This window comes from Pezoporus flaviventris, unplaced genomic scaffold, assembly GCF_033815535.1.
Source record: "Pezoporus flaviventris isolate CSIRO_AGI_PZ_B2104156 unplaced genomic scaffold, CSIRO_AGI_Pfla_v1 ptg000423l, whole genome shotgun sequence".
Taxonomy (NCBI): Eukaryota; Metazoa; Chordata; class Aves; order Psittaciformes; family Psittacidae; genus Pezoporus; species Pezoporus flaviventris.
Genome location: NW_026892970.1, coordinates 1 through 21,025, shown reverse-complemented (window position 1 = coordinate 21,025; position 21,025 = coordinate 1). Strand labels below are relative to the sequence as shown.

The 21,025-nt window shown below is 60.4% G+C and overlaps 2 protein-coding genes across 3 annotated transcripts; one reads left to right on the top strand and one right to left on the bottom strand.

The window, feature by feature from the left end:
• Nucleotides 1-693: 693 nt before the first annotated feature.
• On the bottom strand, nt 694-6,294 carry TSR2 (TSR2 ribosome maturation factor). 2 transcript variants are annotated; one of them, XM_061443561.1, is made up of 4 exons: nt 6,164-6,294; nt 5,968-6,058; nt 5,127-5,218; nt 694-803 (listed from the first exon to the last, which is right to left on the bottom strand). In XM_061443561.1, exons 1-4 carry the CDS (start codon nt 6,242-6,244, stop codon nt 735-737), a joined length of 333 nt encoding a protein of 110 aa, XP_061299545.1. In that variant the 5' UTR covers nt 6,245-6,294; the 3' UTR covers nt 694-734. The 2 variants fall into 2 exon arrangements, with proteins under 2 accessions (XP_061299545.1, XP_061299544.1); XM_061443560.1 differs by lacking the exon at nt 694-803 and adding an exon at nt 1,911-2,141.
• Nucleotides 6,295-7,413: 1,119 nt separating this feature from the next.
• Nucleotides 7,414-20,097, top strand: LOC133263694 (serine/threonine-protein kinase WNK3-like; the record flags this gene model as incomplete). The annotated part of the gene is made up of 18 exons (XM_061443566.1): nt 7,414-7,742; nt 8,822-8,994; nt 9,660-9,880; nt 10,123-10,280; nt 11,269-11,357; nt 11,436-11,655; nt 12,481-12,658; nt 13,983-14,113; nt 14,189-14,219; nt 15,234-15,407; nt 15,660-16,216; nt 16,311-16,427; nt 16,525-16,635; nt 16,730-16,757; nt 16,842-16,919; nt 17,515-17,951; nt 18,899-19,055; nt 20,051-20,097. Coding segments are annotated over exons 1-18 (3,213 nt in total), but the record flags the coding sequence as incomplete, so codon positions are not given.
• Between the last annotated feature and the right edge of the window lie 928 nt (nt 20,098-21,025).

The window sequence follows — 21,025 nt, the reverse complement described above, 5'->3', positions numbered from 1 at the left end:
GCCAATCAGCGCCCGATTGGGGCAGCACAGCCAATAGGAGCCCGCATCGGCAGGCCACGCCCACCCCGTTGCTATGGGGACGGGAGGTTGGCAGAGAGCCCCTCTATGGGGCGCATGGAGAGCATCTATAGGGTCAGGGGGGTCTCCATGGGGCCATATAGACTCTATGGGGTGTCTATGGGGTTATGGGGGGCCTATGGGACCTTATGGGGTAGGGATGTGCCCATATATAGTGTCTATAAGGACATATAGGTCCTATATAGGGCTGGGAGGTCCTTATGGGGCCAGAGGGACTCTGTGGGGCTAAGGGAGTTCTTATGGGGCAATGGGGTCTCTATAGAGACATGGGGGGGGTCCTATGGGGTGGGGGGAGCCTATAGGGCTCTATAGACTGTATGGCGGGGTGTCCCTATAGGGTCTCCATAGGGCTGCGTGAGTTCATATGGGGTTAGGCCTATGTAGGGTGGAAAAGGGTCCCTATGGGGCTACAGAGCCTCTATAGAGGCACAGGGGTCGCTATGGGGCCATAGGGACTGCATGGGGCAGGGAGGGCTCTATAGGGACCACAGGGTCTCTATGGAGCCAGGGGGACTCTATAGGTGCAGGGAAGTCCCTATGGGGCTACAGAGCCCCTATAGGGCGGGGGGGGTCTCTATAGGGTCTGTCCCCCCCCAAGAAAAGCCCCTCGACACCTCCTTGCACCCCCCAACCGGGGGCTCTTTATTCCCCCCCCCTCATCGGCGTCGCCTCCGCACCAGGGTCCAACCATCGGGGGGGGCCGGGGGGGTCCCGCACTCCATTGCCTGGGGGGGGAAGATGACATCATCAGTGTGACCCCTTTAGTGACGTCATCAGTGTGACCCCTTTTGTGACATCATCAGTGTGACCCCTTTAGTGACGTCATCAGTGTGACCCCTTTAGTGACATCATCAGTGTGACCCCTTTAGTGACGTCATCAGTGTGACCCCTTTAGTGACATCATCAGTGTGACCCCTTTAGTGACGTCATCAGTGTGACCCCTTTAGTGACGTCATCAGTGTGACCCCTTTTGTGATGTCATCAGTGTGACCCCTTTAGTGACGTCATCAGTGCGACCCCTTTAGTGACGTCATCAGTGTGATCCCTTTAGTGACGTCATCAGTGTGACCCCTTTTGTGACGTCATCAGTGTGACCCCTTTTGTGACATCATCAGTGGCACCCCTTTGGTGACGTCATCAATGGCACCCCTTTAGTGACATCATCAGTGTGACCCCTTTTGTGACGTCATCAGTGTGACCCCTTTTGTGACGTCATCAGTGGCACCCCTTTGGTGACGTCATCAATGGCACCCCTTTGGTGACATGAGTGTCAACCCCCACTTGGTGACATCATCAATGTCACCCCCCCCTTTGGTGACATCATCAATGGCACCCCTTTTGTGACATCATCAGTGTCAACCCCCTTTGGTGACATCATCAGTGACGCCCTCCCTTTGGTGACATCATCAGTGTGACCCCTTTGGTGACATCATCAGTGACGCCCTCCCTTTGGTGACATCATCAGTGTGACCCCTTTGGTGACATCATCAGTGACGCCCTCCCTTTGGTGACATCATCAGTGTGACCCCTTTGGTGACATCATCAGTGACGCCCTCCCTTTGGTGACATCATCACTGCCCCCCCCCCATCCTAGGAGTGTGTGTCTCCCGTTGGATGATGTCATTACTGCCCTCCCCCCACTGGGGTACCCCCCTTCAATGACATCACCCATGCAACCCCCGATGCCCTGCCCCATTTGATGACATCATCAACCCCATACGCAGCACAGGGGACCCATTCCCCCTATATATCTTGGGGTCCCCGTGAATGACGTCATCAGTGCCCTCCCAATGACATCATCCCCACAAGGCACACCCACCAATAGTGTCCCTGCTCATTCTATGACGTCATCGCCCCCCCCTTACCTCTTCCTCCTCCTCCTCGCTGCTGGTCCCGGTGCTTTGTGGGGCGGGGGCGGGGTCGGGGGCGTGGCCAGGCCGCGCATTGGCCAGCGCAGAGGCGAGGGCGGGGCCACGCCGGGCCAGGGCCGCCAGCGCCTCCCCCACCCCCCCCACGTCCCCCTCCCGCACCCGCGCGAAGACAGAGAGCAGCTCCCGGCTCACCTGGGGGCAACGGCAGGCACTGGGATAGACTGGGACAGACTGGGACAGACTGGGATAGAGCTGGGATAGAGCTGGGATAGAGCTGGGATAGACTGGGATAGACTGGGATAGACTGGGATAGAGCTGGGATAGACTGGGATAGACTGGGATAGACTGGGATAGACTGGGATAGAGCTGGGATAGACTGGGATAGACTGGGATAGACTGGGACAGAGCTGGGATAGACTGGGATAGACTGGGATAGACTGGGATAGAGCTGGGATAGACTGGGATAGACTGGGATAGACTGGGATAGACTGGGATAGAGCTGGGATAGACTGGGATAGACTGGGATAGACTGGGATAGAGCTGGGATAGACTGGGATAGACTGGGATAGACTGGGATAGACTGGGATAGAGCTGGGATAGACTGGGATAGACTGGGATAGAGCTGGGATAGAGCTGGGATAGACTGGGATAGACTGGGATAGACTGGGATAGAGCTGGGATAGACTGGGATAGAGCTGGGATAGAGCTGGGATAGACTGGGATAGACTGGGATAGAGCTGGGATAGAGCTGGGATAGACTGGGATAGAGCTGGGATAGAGCTGGGATAGACTGGGACAGACTGGGATAGACTGGGATAGACTGGGATAGAGCCGGGATAGACTGGGATAGACTGGGACAGACTGGGATAGACTGGGATAGAGCTGGGATAGAGCTGGGATAGACTGGGATAGAGCTGGGATAGACTGGGATAGAGCTGGGATAGACTGGGACAGACTGGGATAGAGCTGGGACAGACTGGGATAGAGCTGGGATAGACTGGGATAGAGCTGGGATAGACTGGGATAGAGCTGGGATAGAGCTGGGATAGACTGGGACAGACTGGGACAGACTGGGATAGACTGGGATAGAGCTGGGATAGACTGGGATAGACTGGGATAGACTGGGACAGACTGGGATAGACTGGGATAGAGCTGGGATAGACTGGGACAGACTGGGATAGAGCTGGGATAGACTGGGATAGAGCTGGGATAGACTGGGATAGACTGGGATAGACTGGGATAGAGCTGGGATAGACTGGGACAGACTGGGATAGACTGGGATAGACTGGGATAGACTGGGATAGAGCTGGGATAGACTGGGATAGACTGGGATAGACTGGGACAGAGCTGGGATAGACTGGGATAGACTGGGATAGACTGGGATAGAGCTGGGATAGACTGGGATAGACTGGGATAGACTGGGATAGACTGGGATAGAGCTGGGATAGACTGGGATAGACTGGGATAGACTGGGATAGAGCTGGGATAGACTGGGATAGACTGGGATAGACTGGGATAGAGCTGGGATAGACTGGGATAGACTGGGATAGAGCTGGGATAGAGCTGGGATAGACTGGGATAGACTGGGATAGACTGGGATAGAGCTGGGATAGACTGGGATAGAGCTGGGATAGAGCTGGGATAGACTGGGATAGACTGGGATAGAGCTGGGATAGAGCTGGGATAGACTGGGATAGAGCTGGGATAGAGCTGGGATAGACTGGGACAGACTGGGATAGACTGGGATAGACTGGGATAGAGCCGGGATAGACTGGGATAGACTGGGACAGACTGGGATAGACTGGGATAGAGCTGGGATAGAGCTGGGATAGACTGGGATAGAGCTGGGATAGACTGGGATAGAGCTGGGATAGACTGGGACAGACTGGGATAGAGCTGGGACAGACTGGGATAGAGCTGGGATAGACTGGGATAGAGCTGGGATAGACTGGGATAGAGCTGGGATAGAGCTGGGATAGACTGGGACAGACTGGGACAGACTGGGATAGACTGGGATAGAGCTGGGATAGACTGGGATAGACTGGGATAGACTGGGACAGACTGGGATAGACTGGGATAGAGCTGGGATAGACTGGGACAGACTGGGATAGAGCTGGGATAGACTGGGATAGAGCTGGGATAGACTGGGATAGACTGGGATAGACTGGGATAGAGCTGGGATAGACTGGGACAGACTGGGATAGACTGGGATAGACTGGGATAGAGCTGGGATAGAGCTGGGATAGACTGGGACAGACTGGGATAGAGCTGGGATAGACTGGGATAGAGCTGGGATAGACTGGGATAGAGCTGGGATAGAGCTGGGATAGACTGGGATAGACTGGGACAGACTGGGATAGAGCTGGGATAGAGCTGGGATAGACTGGGATAGACTGGGATAGAGCTGGGATAGAATGGGATAGACTGGGACAGACTGGGATAGACTGGGATAGAGCTGGGATAGAATGGGATAGACTGGGATAGAATGGGATAGAGCTGGGATAGACTGGGATAGAACGGGATGCACAGGGATAGCGCTGGGACAGACTGGGATAGGGCTGGGATAGAATGGGAAAGGGCTGGGATACACTGGGAGGGCATTGGGGGGGACTGGGATAGACTGGGAGGCATTGGAAGGGGCTATGAGGGGCCTGAGAGGGAACTGAGATAGAGGAGAAGGGCACTGGAATGGACTGGGCTATGCTGGGAGAGGAGTGGGATGCACTGGGGTGACAGGCCTAGGGAATCATAGGTGGGAATTGGGATGGGATCTACTTGCAAAGCAGGGATATAATGGGAGGGGATAGGATATACTGGGGTGGGACTGGAATATACTGTGGGGAGACTGGGAGAAGACTGGTTTATACTGGGAGGGGAATGGGAGCGCTGCAGTGCGTCATCAAGGACCTGGGGATCCACTGGGCTGTACTGGGAGCGACTCAGGAAGGGCCTGAACGCCTCTTGTGAGGAACCGGCAGGCTACCGGTTATACTGGTTTATACTGGGAGGCACTGGCGCGCACCGGGAAGGGATGGGGGGGGCTGAGAGAGGACTGGGAGCGCTAAAAGATGGTTGGAAGAGCCTGGGGGGGGGGATCTGAACTGTACTGGGGGGGGTGGGAGGAGCTAGGAGCCTCCTGGTCCATACTGGTCCATACTGGTCCGTACTGGGCTGTACCTGCTGCAAGCTGCCGTCCTCCACGGCCGTATCGAACTCATTGTCCATGACCTCGGCCAGGAAATCTTCCACCTCATCCTCGGCCAGTTCAGCTGGGGGAAGGGTGGGAAGGGGGGGTACTGGGAGGGAGGCAGCTCCAGTCCACCCCCAGTGCATCCCAGTCCTGCTCAGCCCCTCCCAGTAGCCCCCAGTGTCTTCCCAGTCCATCCCAGTCCCCTTCATCCCCCTCTCAGTGCCTTCCCAGTTTATCCCAGTGCCCTTCAGCTCCCTTTCAATCCACCCCACTCTGTTCCAATGCCCTCCCAGTCCATCCCAGTGCCCTTCATCCCCCTCCCAGTAGCCCCCAGTGCCTTCCCAGTCTATCCCAGAGCCCTTCATCCCCTTTTCAGTCCATCCCACTCTATTCCAATGCCCTTCCAGTCCCCTTCATCCCCTCCCAGTGCCCCCAATGCTTCCCCAGTCCATCCCAGTGCCCTTCAGCTCCCTTTCAATCCACCCCACTCTATTCCAGTGCCTTCCCAGTTCATTCCAGTGCCCTTCATCCTCCCCCCACTGCCCCCCAGTGCCTCCCCAGTCCATCCCAGCGCCCTTCAGCTCCCTCCTAGTGCCCCCAATACCTCCCCAGTTTATCCCAGTCCCCTTCATCCCTCTCCCAGTAGCCCCCAGTGCCTTCCCAGTCCATCCCAGTGCCCTTCAGCTCCCTTTCAATCCACGCCACTCTATTCCAATGCCCTCCCAGTCCTCTTCACCCCCTCCCAATGCCCCCAGTGCCTCCCCAGTCCATCCCAGTGCCCTTCATCCCCCTCCCATCGCCCCCAATTCCCCCCCCCCCCGCACTCACGGTTCTGGCTCAGGAACTCCAGCACCGCCCCCACCAACCACGCGGCCTTCTCGGGGCTCTGCGGGCCCCCGAAGCCCTGAGCCACGGCCAGCTGCGGGGCACGGGCACGGACACGGTCACGGTCAGGGACACCCATGGGGTCCCCACCACCCCCCCGTGTCCCGTTCTCCCCCCCCCCCCCATCCCCGTTCCGCACCTGCAGCGCGGCCCAGCCGCTCAGCACCGCCCGCACCCCGCGCTCCAGCAGCGCCCGCTCCTCCGCGCTGGGCGCCGCCATTGCGACGCCGCCGCAGGGCCCGCGGCCGAGCGCCGAGCGATCGAGCGGGAGCCGAGTGAGGGCTCTCCGCGCCCAATCGAGCGCCGAGCGATCGATCGGGAGCCGAGTGATCGATCGGGAGCCGAGGGCTCGATCGAGCATCGAGTAATCGATCCCCGCGCCGGATCGAGCGCCGAGTGCTCGATCGCGGGGCCGGCGGCCGGAACGAGCCGGCGCCGGGTGACCCAATCGAGCGCCGAGTGCTCGATGGAGGGGCGTGGCCCGGAGCGGGTGGGGGCGTGGCCAACGGCAGAGGCCTGCGAGGACTCCAGCTCCCGGCAGCCCCCCCTGCGGCCGCGGTCACGTGACGCAGGTGCGCGGGAGGGGCGGGGGGAGGGAGGGGAGCGGGACCGTGGGGCTGGGGGGGGCGGGGGGGGGGGACACGACACATGGGGGGTGATATGGGCCCTATAGAGGCTGCTATAGGGGATAAGGGCTCTATAGGGGCTGCTATAGGGGATAACAACGGCTCTATAGGGGCTGGGGGGTGCGCGTCTGGTCTAAGGGGGTGTGGGGGCATAGGGGGGCTATAGGAGATATGGGAGGTATAGGGGATGAGGAGGGGTATAGAGGATGAGGGGGTGCACGGGGGCTATAGGTGCTTCGGGGGGGCTATACGGGATGAGACGGCACATGGGGGGTATAGGGGATATGGGGGGTGGGAGAATATAGGGGCTTTTGGGGCTATTGGAGTATATAGGGGCTATGGGGGGGTCTCTATGGTGTGTAGGGCACATAAGGGCTGTAGAGCCAATTGGGGGTATATATAAGGGGGATATAGGGGGTGTGGGGCACACAGGGGCTATGGAGGGCAGGGTATAGAGCTATGGGGGGGTATATATATAGATATATGTGTGTGTGTATGCATGTGTATGTAAATAGTGCCTAGGGGATCTATAGGGCACCTATAGAACCAGAAAGGGGTGCTTATCTAAGGCACCCATAGGCTCTATAGGGGGATCAACCCCCCCTTAACAACCCCTCTTTGTCCCAACAGGTCCCCCCATGGGGGGGGGGGGGGCTGTGACACCACCACCACCTCCATTGACACCCCCAAAGCACCATTGAGGACCCCCCCCCTTCAAACTCCCCTATAGCTCCATAGGGGGGCACCCCCCCCCCCTCCCCGTATTGAGGTCTATAGGAGCCAACCATGGCCACGGACTTGAGCCCCACCAAAGCCCCCCCAAAGCGCTTCTTCCGCAAGAGCGTGGAGCTGCTGGAGGAGGAGCGGGGCCCCCCCAGCGATGGAGGGGACCAAGAGCTCCGGGGGGGGGTCCCGGGGGGGGGGTCGGGCAGGGAGGAGGTGGAGGAGGAAGCGGAGATGAAGGCAGTGGCGACGTCGCCGGGGGGCCGCTTCCTCAAGTTCGACATCGAGCTGGGCCGCGGCGCCTTCAAGACCGTCTTCAAGGGCTTCGACACCGACACCTGGGTGGAGGTGGCCTGGTGCGAGCTGCAGGTGAGGGCATGGACAGGGGGGACGGGGTCCTTGGGGTTGGGGGGCGATGGCTGAGGTCTCACGTTGAGGTTGAACCCACTTGCGATGACATGGAGAGCCCGAAGTCATCATAGACCCAATGGCTGAGGTCTCACATTGAGGTTGAACCCACTTGCGATGACATGGAGAGCCAGAAGTCATCATAGACCCAATGGCTGAGGTCTCACATTGAGGTTGAACCCACTTGCGATGACATGGAGAGCCAGAAGTCATCATAGACCCAATGGCTGAGGTCTCACGTTGAGGTTGAACCCACTTGCGATGACATGGAGAGCCCAAAGTCATCATAGACCCAATGGCTGAGGTCTCACGTTGAGGTTGAACCCACTTGCAATGACATGGAGAGCCAGAAGTCATCATAGACCCAATGGCTGAGGTCTCACATTGACCCTGAACCCCCTTCCAAAGACCCCAAATTCATCATAGACCCCATGGTTGAGGTCTCAGACTGAGGTTGAACGCACTTGCAATGACATGGAGAGCCCGAAGTCATCATGGACCCAATGGTTGAGGTCTCAGATTGAGGTTGAGCCCCCTTCTGAAGTCAAGGAGACCCCAAATTCATCATAGACCCAATGGTTGAGCCCTCAGATGGAGGTTGAACCCACTTGTAATGACATGGAGAGCCCGAAGTCATCATGGACCCAATGGTTGAGGTCTCACATTGAGCCTGGACCCCCTTCCAAAGACCCCAAATTCATCATAGACCCCAATGGTTGAGGTCTCAGGTTGAGGTTGAGCCCCCTTCTGAAGTCAAGGAGACCCCAAATTCATCATGGACCCCATGGTTGAGGTCTCACATGAACCCTGAGCCCCCTTCCCAAGCCAAGGAGACCCCCAAGGAATCCCAGAGGCTCCCAGCTCCATCATCCCAATGTCCTGCCGGGGCTCCTGCCACCAGGCACAGAGCCACAGCCCACGAATCCCATCCCCTTCCTGCCCCACCAGTGCTCCATGGGGACCTGAAGGAGCTTCGAGGTGGGCCAAAGGAGATGCTCCTTGGCTGTGGGGTGGGTTTGAGGCTGTCCCATGGCCCCCAGGACCGCAAGCTGACCAAGATGGAGCAGCAGAGGTTCAAGGAAGAGGCTGAGATGCTCAAGGGGCTGCAGCACCCCAACATCGTCCGCTTCTACGACTCCTGGGAGTCCACGGTCAAGGGCAAGAAGTGCATCGTCCTGGTCACCGAGCTGATGACCTCCGGCACCCTCAAGACGTGAGTGATGAGGGGCGTGGAATGGGGTGGGAAGGACCTGGACATCACCCAGGTCCATGGGCAGGGCCGCCTTCCGCCGTTGAGGTCTCCCGTTGAGGTTGAAGGCGCTTCCAAAGAGGAGATACCAAAGTCATCATGGACCCAATGGTGGAGGTCTCACATTGAGGCTGAACCCCCTTCCAAACACAAGGAGACCTCAAAACCATCGTGGACCCAATGGTTGAGGTCTCACATTGACCCTGAACCCCCTTCCAAAGACAAAGAGACCCCAAATTCTCTTGGAGCCAATGGTTGAGGTCTCAAATTGAGGTTGAACCCACTTACAATGACATGGAGAGCCCAAAGTTATTGTGGACCCAATGGTTGAGGTCTCAGATTGACCCTGAAGCCCCTTCCAAAGACCCCAAATTCATCATGGACCCAATGGTTGAGGTCTCAAATTGAGGTTGAACCCCCTTCCAAAGAGAAGGAGACCCCAAACTCATCATGGACCCAATGATTGAGGTTGAACCCCCTTCCAAAGACAAGGAGACCCCAAACTCATCATGGACCCAGTGGTGGAGGTTTCACATTGAGGTTGAACCCCCTTCCAAAGACAAGGAGACCCCAAAACCATCACGGGGGCGATGGTTGAGGTCTCCGATTGACCCTGAGCCCCCTCGCAGGTACCTCAAGAGGTTCAAGGTGATGAAGCCCAAGGTGCTCCGGAGCTGGTGCCGGCAGATCCTGAAGGGGCTCCACTTCCTGCACACCCGGACACCCCCCATCATCCACCGGGACCTCAAGTGTGACAACATCTTCATCACGGGCCCCACGGGCTCCGTCAAGATCGGGGACCTGGGCTTGGCCACGCTCATGAGGACCTCCTTTGCCAAGAGCGTCATTGGTGAGCCCCATTGTGCCCAGTGGTGGTGGTGGTGGTGGTGGTGGTGATGGTGATGGTGATGGTTGTGATGGTGCTGATGGTGCTGATGGTGATGGTTGTGGTGATGGTGGTAATGGTGATGGTTGTGGTGATAGTGGTGATGGTGATGGTGGTGGTGATGGTGATGGTTGTGGTGATGGTGGTGATGGTTGTGGTGATGGTGGTGGTAGTGGGTTCCTGGCTCTCACCACCCCATCCCATAGGGACCCCCGAGTTCATGGCGCCGGAGATGTATGAGGAGCGCTACGACGAGTCGGTGGACGTCTACGCCTTTGGGATGTGCATGTTGGAGATGGGCACCTCCGAGTATCCCTACTCCGAGTGCCAGAACGCGGCGCAGATCTACCGCAAAGTCACCAGCGTGGGTCGCCGGGGGGGGTGGTGGTGGTGGCATCTTCATTGTGGTGGCATCGTCATGGTGGTGGCGTCATCTTGGTGGTCGTAGCGTCATGGTCACGGTAGCGTTACCATGGTGGCATCGTCGTTGCGTTGGCATTGTAGTGGCGTCATCTCGGTGGTGGCATCATCATGGTGGTGGTACCACTGTTGTGGTGGCATCTTCACCATCATAGCATCATCACAGTAGTGCCATTGTCATCGTGGTGGCATCCTTACCGTGGTGGTACCATCGTTGTGATGGCTTCTTCACTATCATAATGTCATCGTTGCGGTGGCATCATCATGGTGGGGGCATCATCATTATGGTGGCATCCTAACTGTGGTGGTATCATCGTGATGGCATCTTCAGTATCATAGTATCATCATTGTGATGGCATCATTGTGATGACATCATCCTGGTGAGGGCATCATCATTGTGGTGGCATCTTCATTGTCATAGTATCATCATTGTGGTGGCATCATTGTGGTGGCATCCTTACTGTGGTGGCATCCTTACTTTGGTAGCATCATCATGGTGGTGGCATCACCATTGTGGTGGGGACATCACCATGGTGGTGGCATCACCATTGTGGTGGCTTCTTTATCATGGTGGCATCATCATTGTGGTGGCATCTTCACCACCATAGCATCATCATGGTGGTGTCATCATCATTGTGGTGGGGACATCACCATGGTGGTGGCATCACCATTGTGGTGGCCTCTTTATCATGGTGGCATCATCATTGTGGTGGCATCTTCACCACCATAGCATCATCATGGTGGTGCCATCATCATTGTGGTGGTGGCATCGTCATTGTGGTGGCCTCCTTACCATGGTGGCATCATTGTGACGGCATCTTCACCACCATAGCATCATCACGGTGGTGCCGTTGTCATTGGGGTAGCATCACCCCGGTGGTGCCCCCATCCCGGTGGTGTCCCCACCGCTCCGGTTCCCCCCCTCCCCATAGGGCATCAAGCCGGCCAGCTTCTCCAAGGTGACCGACCCGGAGGTGCGGGACATCATCGAGGGCTGCATCCGGCAGAACAAGGCCGAGAGGTGGGCGATGGGTCCCTAGGAGGGTGCTGGCTGCCCCCCTTGCATGTGGGGCTGAGCGCACCCCAACCCCCCCCCCAGGTTGTCCATCCGGGACCTGCTGAACCACGCGTTCTTCGCCGAGGACACGGGGCTGCGCGTGGAGCTGGCCGAGGACGCGGTGGGGCCCGAGCCCTGCCTCGCGCTGCGCCTCTGGGTCGAGGACCCCAAGAAGCTCAAGGGCAAGCACAAGGACAACGAAGCCATCGAGTTCAGCTTCAACCTGGAGGCCGACGTCCCCGAGGAGGTGGCCTACGAGATGGTGAGGGCAGGGGGGGGGAAATGGGCATGGGGGGTTCCATGGGGCAAGGGAGAACCTCAGCGGGGTTGGTGGCATCGGCTTGGCTTGAGCCACCCTGAAGGTCCACAATGGTTGTGGATTGGGGGGGGGGGGGTTGGTCCCTCAGGACCGTGAACCTCTTCTGAAGCCAATGGCACCCATAAATACGCCCATAAACCCGTCATTGGGAGACTCAACCTCATCTTGAGCCCTTCCAAAGCCAATGGCACCCATAAATACACCCATAAACCCGTCATTGGGAGACTCAACCTCATCTTGAAGCCTTTCAAAGCCAATGGCACCCATAAATACACCCATAAACCCGTCATTGGGAGACTCAACCTCATCTTGAGCCCTTCCAAAGCCAATGGCACCCATAAATACACCCATAAACCCATCATTGGGAGACTCAACCTCATCTTGAGCCCTTCCAAAGCCAATGGCACCCATAAATACACCCATAATCCCTTCCTTGGGCCCCTCAACCTCATCATGCACCCTTCCAAAGCCAATGGCACCCATAAATACACCCATAATCCCTTCCTTGGGCCCCTCAACCTCATCATGGACCCTTCCAAAGCCAATGGCACCCATAAATACACCCATAAACCCTTTACTGGGCCCCTCAACCTCATCATGGACCCTTCCAAAGCCAATGGCGCCCATAAATACACCCATAAACCCTTCCTTGGGAGACTCAACCTCATCATGCACCCTTCCAAAGCCAACGCTCCTCCCAACAACCCCAACGGTTGCCCCTGTCCGTGGTGCTGAAGCCGTGGCCACCCCTTTGCCCCCTCCACGCAGGTGAAATCCGGCTTCTTCCATGAGAGCGACTCCAAAGCCGTGGCCAAATCCATCCGGGACCGCCTGGCCGTGGTCCGGAGGAGCCGGGAGAGGAAGCAAGCCGAAGGTCGGGCCCCCGCCGAGAGCGAGGACACCGAGGTGGATCAGCACGTGCGGCAGCAGCTGCTCCAGCAGCACGGTGAGACCCCCATGGGGTGCCCCATGGGACCCCCGTTGGCCACCCCATTGCCCACCCCATGGGATCGCCATTGCTCACTCCATGGGTCCCCCATTGCCCACCCCATGGGATCCCCATTGGCCACCCCATGGGATCGTCATTGCCCACCCCATGGGACCCCTATTGGCCACCCCATGGGATCCCCATTGCCCACCCCATGGGACCCCTGGTACCCACCCCATGGCATTGCCATTGCTCACCCCATGGGTCCCCCATTGCCCACCCCATGGGATCCCCATTGCCCACCCCATGGGATCGCCATTGCTCACCCCATGGGTCCCCCACTTCCCACCCCATGGGATCGCCATTGCTCACCCCATGGGTCCCCCATTTCCCACCCCATGGGATCCCCATTGGCCACCCCATGGGATCGCCATTGCCCACCCCATGGCATTGCCATTGCTCACCCCATGGGTCCCCCATTGCCCACCCCATGGGATCGCCATTGCCCACCCCATGGCATTGCCATTGCTCACTCCATGGGTCCCCCATTGCCCACCCCATGGGATCCCCATTGGCCACCCCATGGGATCGCCATTGCCCACCCCATGGCATTGCCATTGCTCACCCCATGGGTCCCCCATTGCCCACCCCATGGGATCCCCATTGGCCACCCCATGGGACCCCTATTGGCCACCCTATGGAATCCCCATTGCTCAACCCATGGGATCGCCTTTGCCCACCCCATGGGATCCCCATTGCCCACCCCATGGAGCTCCCATTGCCCACCCCATGGGATCCCCATTGCCCACCCCATGGAGCTCCCATTGCCCACCCTATGGGACCCTCATTGCTCACCCCATGGGATCCCCATTGTTCACCCCATGTGATCCCCATTGCCCACCCCATGGGACCCCTGGTACCCACCCCATGGGATCCCCATTGTCCACCCCATGGGATCCCCATTGTCCACCCCATGGGATCCCCATTGCTCACCCCATGGGACCCCCATTGCTCACCCCATGGGACCCCCATTGCCCACCCCATGGAGCTCCCATTGCCCACCCTATGGGACCCTCATTGCTCACCCCATGGGATCCCCATTGCCCACCCTATGGGATCCCCATTGCCTACCCCATGGAGCTCCCATTGCCCACCCTATGGGACCCTCGTTGCTCACCCCATGGGATCCCCATTGCCCACCCCATGGGACCCCCGGTACCCACCCCATGGGATCCCCATTGCCCACCCCATTGAGCCCCCATTGCCCACCCCATGGGACCCCCATTGCTCACCCCATGGTTGGTGGTCACCCATCACCGCTCACCCTTTGGGTGCCCCTCAGCAGCCGAGGGGCTCTTGGACACTGGACCCATGGCAGATGCCACCAGCAGCCGTGGTCTCCTTGGGTGCTACCAACCAGGCCCCCCCCAAGATGGGGCGTCCCCCCCTTGCGCCCCCCACGTCCCATTACAGGTGGGTCCCAGTTGCACCGCGGCCGTGGGGTGGGGACAAGGGGGTCGGGTCCCACGGCCGTGCTTTGCCCCACAGGTGGAGGGGACATCGATGGACGTCACCGGCGGTGCCACCGTGGTGGGGCTGGAGCCCCCCGGTGGGGACGGGGAGCTGGGGGTGACGCGGAGCTGGGCGATGGCACCCATGGGGCTGGCACGGCCACAGCCAGCACCGGGGGCACCGGGGCCTGGGATGCCACCATCAGGTACCGGGATGCCACCAGCTCCAGGGATGCCACCACTGGGTACCGGGATGCCACCATCAGGTACCGGGATGCCACCACTGGGTACCGGGATGCCACCATCAGGTACTGGGATGCCACCATCGGGTACCGGGATGCCACCATCAGGTACTGGGATGCCACCAGCTCCAGGGATGCCACCACCAGGTACAGGGATGCCACAAGGTACTGGGCTGCCACCAGCTCCTGGGATGCCACCACCAGGTACCGGGATGCCACCACTGGGTACCGGGATGCCACCATCAGGTACCGGGATGCCATCATCAGGTACCGGGATGCCACCAGCTCCAGGGATGCCACCACCAGGTACAGGGATGCCACAAGGTACTGGGCTGCCACCAGCTCCTGGGATGCCACCACTGGGTACCGGGATGCCACCATCAGGTACCGGGATGCCACCACCGGGTACCGGGATGCCACCACTGGGTACCGGGATGCCACCATCAGGTACCGGGATGCCACCACCGGGTACCGGGATGCCACCACTGGGTACCGGGATGCCATCATCAGGTACCGGGATGCCACCATCAGGTACTGGGATGCCACCATCAGGTACCGGGATGCCACCAGCTCCAGGGATGCCACCACCAGGTACCGGGATGCCACCACTGGGTACCGGGATGCCACCATCAGGTACCGGGATGCCACCAGCTCCAGGGATGCCACCATCAGGTACCGGGATGCCACCAGCTCCAGGGATGCCACCATCAGGTACTGGGATGCCACCAGCTCCAGGGATGCCATCATCAGGTACCGGGATGCCACCAGCCCCAGGGTTGCCACCAGCTCTGGGGATGCCAGCGCTAAGTGGGATGCCAGCAGCCCAAGGGATGCCAGCAGGTCCGGAGATGCCACCAGCAAGCGGGATGCCGTTGCCCACCGGGATGCCACCAGGGCCAGGGATGCCAGCACGAAGCGGGATGCCACCAGTCCAAGGTGGTCTGGAGATGCCACCAACAATGGGGATGGCACCGGCTCCACCTGGGATGCCACCAGCCCAAGGGATGCCACCAGGTCCAGGGATGCCAGCATCCATTGGGATGCCACCACCGATGGGGATGCCACCAGGCCAAGTGATGCCACCATCCATGGAGATGCCAGCCCCTATCGGGATACCCCCATCCCAAGGGATGCCACCAGCCCCAGGGATGCCATCAACCATGGAGATGCCACCCACCGTTGGGATGCCACCTCCGTCAGCGGTGCCGCCATCCATGGGGATGCCACCAGGTCCAGGGATGCCACCTCCATCTGGGATGCCACCAGCCATAGGGATGCCACCACCTATGGAGATGCCACCAACCATGGAGATGCCACCATCCATAGGGATGCCACCAGCCATAGGGATGCCACCAACTATGGAGATGCCTCCAACCATAGGGATGCCCTCATCCATAGGGATGCCCGCACCCATTGAGATGCCCCCATCCATAGGGATGCCCTCATCCATAGGGATGCCCGCACCCATTGAGATGCCCTCATCCATAGGGATGCCCGCACCCATGGAGATGCCCCCAACCATAGGGATGCCCCCATCCATTGGGATGCCACCAAGCATGGAGATGCCCTCATCCATAGGGATGCCCCCATCCATAGGGATGCCCCCAGCTCCATCCCCGCTCCCCCTCCCCATAGAGATCCCACCTCCCCATCCCCCCCCCCCAGCCGCCCCCCTCCCACCCCCCGACCCCCCGGACCCAACCCCCTCCCTGCGCGTCCCCGAGGCCGCCTCCACCCCCCCGGACGCCGGTGGCCGTGGGGACCGATGGCGCCAGCGCCGCGCTTCCTGCCCGCGGCCCCGCTTCCAGCTCACCGCGCTCCAGGTCAGTGTGGGGCGGGGGGGACAGGAACACCCCATAGCCCCCTATGGGGACGACGACACCACCCCATAAGTGACGTCCCCCCCGCTCCATGCAGGTCTCCTCACCGGGGGACAACACGCTCGAGTGCCAACTGGAGACCCACGACTGCAAGACGGTGACCTTCAAGTTCGACGCCGATGGGGACGCCCCCGAGGACATCGCCTCTTACATGGTGCCCCCCCCCACACCCCCTGCACCCTAAAACCCTCCCCCCCCCTTGGTCCCATATCCCCCCCCCCCCCAACATTTAACCCCCCCCCCCCCCAAAGGTTGAGGACAACTTCGTGTTGGAGGCCGAAAGGGAGAAGTTCGTGGAGGAGCTCAAGGCCATCGTGGCGCGGGCGCGGGGGCTCCTCGGTGCCCCCCATGTGGACCCCCAGGTGCCCCACGTGCCCCCCCCCCCCCCCGTTCAATGTCCCCTTTGGGTTATCCCATTCCCCCCCATTGACCAACCCCAATGGGGTCTCCCCATAGGTTGGAGCGATGGAGCCGGCGGCGAGCGGTGAGGGATGGAATGGGGGGGGGGGGGGGGCATGGGGGTGGCAATGGGGGGACCCCAGCTCTGAGCACCCCCCATCGCCAACAGAAGGGGCCCCCCAATCGTCCCCTGTGGGTCGCTGGAGGTTCTGCATCAACCAAACCATCAGGAACAGGGAGGCCACCGGTGGGTGAAGGGACATGGGGGGGGACATTGGGGGGGGGAAACATTGGGGTCCCCAATCCTACAGTGACATCAATGGGGTTGGGACATTGGGGGGGCAACATTGGGGTCCCCAACCCTACAATGACATCAATGGGGCTGGGACGCTGGGGGGGGACATTGGTGACCCCAACCCTACAATGACATCAATGGGGTTGGGACATTGGGGGGGCAACATTGGGGTCCCCAACCCTACAATGACATCAATGGGGCTGGGACACTGGGGGGACATTGGTGACCCCAACCCTACAATGACATCAATGGGCCTGGGACGTTGGGGGGGGGACATTGGTGACCCCAACCCTACAATGACATCAATGGGGCTGGGACGTTGGGGGGGGGACATTGGTGACCCCAACCCTACAATGACATCAATGGGGCTGGGACGTTGGGGGGGGACATTGGTGACCCCAACCCTACAATGACATCAATGGGGCTGGGACGCTGGGGGGGGACATTGGTGACCCCAACCCTACAATGACATCAATGGGGCTGGGACACTGGGGGGGGACATTGGTGACCCCAACCCTACAATGGGTTTGGGGTCCCCCCACTGCAGGTCCTGGGGGTCCCGCAGCCCCTCGCCGAGCCCTGGGCAGCTCAGACGCCGGTGGCCCTCAAGCAGCAGCAATGGGGCCGGATGGCGCAGGGCTCCCCACGCCCCATAGCCCAGAGGCCGCTGGCCCCATAGAGCATGGGGTCGGTGGCCCTCGAGGGCAGGAGGAGGCCGTCCCCCAGCCTGGGGTCCCTCGAGGCTTTGGAGCACCCCAAGAGCAGGAGGACCCCGATGGAGAGGGGGGGACGGGGCCCAAAGGCCCCCCCCAAGGCCCCGGTGCTGTGGGGCAGGATGGGGCTGAGCCACCGGAGCCCCCGGGACACCGGGATCAGGGGGGCGGTGAGGCCGGAGCCTGCCATGGGGCCGGGGACCCCCAGCACCAAGAGCCGGATGCGACCCAAGGAGCGGAGGTGATCGGCACTGAGCCCCCCGCGCTGGATGTGCCCCATGGAATGGGGGGTGCTCAGCGCCAAACCCCAACCCCTGCGTGCCCCCAAAGCCCCAAACCCCATAGACCTGGTGACCCACAAGTCCCAGTGCACCCCAACCCCTTGATGTCCCTCACAGCCCCCCATGGACCCAATGCCCCCCAAGTCCCAGTGCACCCCAACCCCTTGATGTCCCTCACAGCCCCCCATGGACCCGGTGCCCCCCAAGTCCCAGCGCACCCCAACCCCTTGATGTCCCTCACAGCCCCCCATGGACCTGATGCCCCCCATGTCCCAGTGCACCTCAACCCCTTGATGTCCCCCATGGGACCATTGTCCCCATGTCCCCACCCCCTTGATGTCCCTCACAGCCCCCCATGGACCCGGTGCCCCCCAAGTCCCAGCGCACCCCAACCCCTTGGTATCCCCCATGGGACCATTGTCCCCATGTCCCCAACCCCTTGATCTCCCTCACAGCCCCCCATGAACCTGCTGCCCCCCAAGTCCCAGCGCACCCCAACCCCTTGATGTCCCCCATGGGACCATTGTCCCCACGTCCCCAACCCCTTGATGTCCCTCACAGCCCCCCATGAACCTGATGCCCCCCAAGTCCCAGCGCACCCCAACCCCTTGATGTCCCTCACAGCCCCCCATGGACCCGGTGCCCCCCAAGTCCCAGCGCACCCCAACCCCTTGATGTCCCTCACAGCCCCCCATGGACCCGGTGCCCCCCAAGTCCCAGCGCACCCCAACCCCTTGATGTCCCTCACAGCCCCCCATGGACCTGATGCCCCCCAAGTCCCAGCTCACCCCAACCCCTTGATGTCCCTCATAGCCCCCCATGGACCCGGTGCCCCCCAAGTCCCAGCTCACCCCACCCCCTTGTTGTCCCCATGGGGCCGTTGTCCCCCCTCCCCCGACCCTGGCACTGACCCCCCCCCCCCCCCCCCATTTCCCAGGGCCCCCCCCCCTCCCGTGCCCCCGGTGCCTTCGCCCTTGGCTTCAGCTGCCCCCGCCTCAAGAACCCCGTGGGGAGGAGGGGCTGGGGCCGCCGCATCAAGACCTGGGCCCGGCGCCTGCGCCCGCCCCCCCCCGCCGGGAGCCCCCCCCGCGCAGGTACCGCCCCCCATCCCCCCGCGGGCACCCATTGGGGACCCCCCCTTTGGGAGCCCCTCCCCCATTGTGACCCCCCCGTTGTGACCCCCCCTTTGTAACCCTCATTGTGACCCTCCCCATTGTGACCTTGCCATTGTGACCGCCTCATTGTGACCCCCCCATTGTGACCCCCCCTTTGTAACCCTCATTGTGACCCCCCGATTGTGACCCCCCCGCTGTGACCCCCCCCTTTGTAACCCTCATTGTGACCCCCCGATTGTGACCTCGCCATTGTGACCCCCCCCATTGTGACCCCCTTATTGTGACCCCCCCTTTGTAACCCTCATTGTGACCCCCCCTTTGTAACCCTCATTGTGACCCCCTCTTTGTAACCCTCATTGTGACCCCCCGATTGTGACATCCCCATTGTGACCCCCCCATTGTGACCCCCCCTTTGTAACCCTCATTGTGACCTCCCCGTTGTGACCCCCCCGTTGTGACCCCCCCTTTGTAACCCTCATTGTGACCCCCCCATTGTGACCTCCCCATTGTGACCCCCTCATTGTGACCCCCACTATGACCCCCCATTTTTGACCCCCCTTTATGATCCCCCTTTGTAACCCTCATTGTGACCCCCTCATTGTGACCCCCATTTTTGACCCCCCCATTGTGACCCCCATTGTGACCCCCTCATTGTGATCCCCATTGTGACCCCCCTTTATGACCCCCCATTGTGTCCCCCCTTTGTAACCCCCATTGTGATCCCCATTGTGACCCCCCTTTATGACCCCCCATTGTGACACCCCCTTTGCAATCCCCATTGTGACCCCCCATTGTAATCCCCCCTTTATGACCACCCCTTTGCAATCCCCATTGTGACCCCCCTTTATGACCCCCCATTGTGACCCCCCCTTTATGACCCCCCTTTGCGACCCCCCCTTCATGACACTCCCTTTGTGACCCCCTTCTGTGCCCTATTTGTGTCCCCCCCCTTTGTGCCCCCCCCCGACCCACAGAGGAGCAGCAGGATCTTGGGGACCACTCTGGGCCAGGTCATTGCCAGGTGGGTGTTTGGGGGGGGCAGGATGGGGGCCTTCACCCCTTTATCCCCCCATCACCCCCATACCCATATTACCCCATAACCCCATCACCCCTATATCCCCCTATGACCCCTATACCCCTCATCACCCCTATACCTCCCATAACCCCTATATCCCCATCACCCCTTTATCCCCCGATCACCCCCATACCCATATTACCCCATACCCCCATCACCCCTATATCCCCCTATGACCCCTATACCCCTCATCACCCCTATATCCCCATCACCCCTTTATCCCCCGATCACCCCCATACCCATATTACCCCATACCCCCATCACCTCTATATCCCCTCATCACCCCTATACCCCATGACCCCTATACCCCCCATCACCCCTATATCCCAACCACCCCTATACCCTCCCATCACCCCATACCCCCATCACCCCTTTATCCCCCCTTTACCCCTATATCCCCCCATGACCCCCCATCCTCCCATCACCCCTATATTCCCCTATACCACTATGACCCCTATCCCCCCATCACCCCTATACCCCCCTGACCCCTATCCCCCCATCACCCCTATACCCCCTATGACCCCTATCCCCCCATCACCCCTATACCCCCCTGACCCCTATCCCCCCATCACCCCTATACCCCCTATGACCCCTATCCCCCCATCACCCCTATACCCCCCTGACCCCTATCCCCCCATCACCCCTATACCCCCTATGACCCCTATCCCCCCATCACCCCTATACCCCCTATGCCCCCATCACCCCTATACCCCCTATGACCCCTATCCCCCCATCACCCCTATACCCCCCTGACCCCTATCCCCCCATCACCCCTATACCCCCCTGACCCCTATCCCCCCATCACCCCATATCCCCCCTATCTCCCCCCCCAGCCATTGCACCCCGAATCCGCGCCCCCCCTCCCAAAGCGAAA

Bases quoted from the DNA above. Each gene is read 5' to 3' on its own strand.
- TSR2 (XM_061443560.1), bottom strand. From the start codon at position 6,244: ATGGCGGCGCCCAGCGCGGAGGAGCGGGCGCTGCTGGAGCGCGGGGTG. The intron at 5,219-5,967 runs GTGAGTGCGGGG...CCCTTCCCCCAG, and splicing joins GGAGTTCCTGAGCCAGAACC to CTGAACTGGCCGAGGATGAG. The intron at 2,142-5,126 runs GTACAGCCCAGT...CGTTGCCCCCAG, and splicing joins AGGACGGCAGCTTGCAGCAG to GTGAGCCGGGAGCTGCTCTC.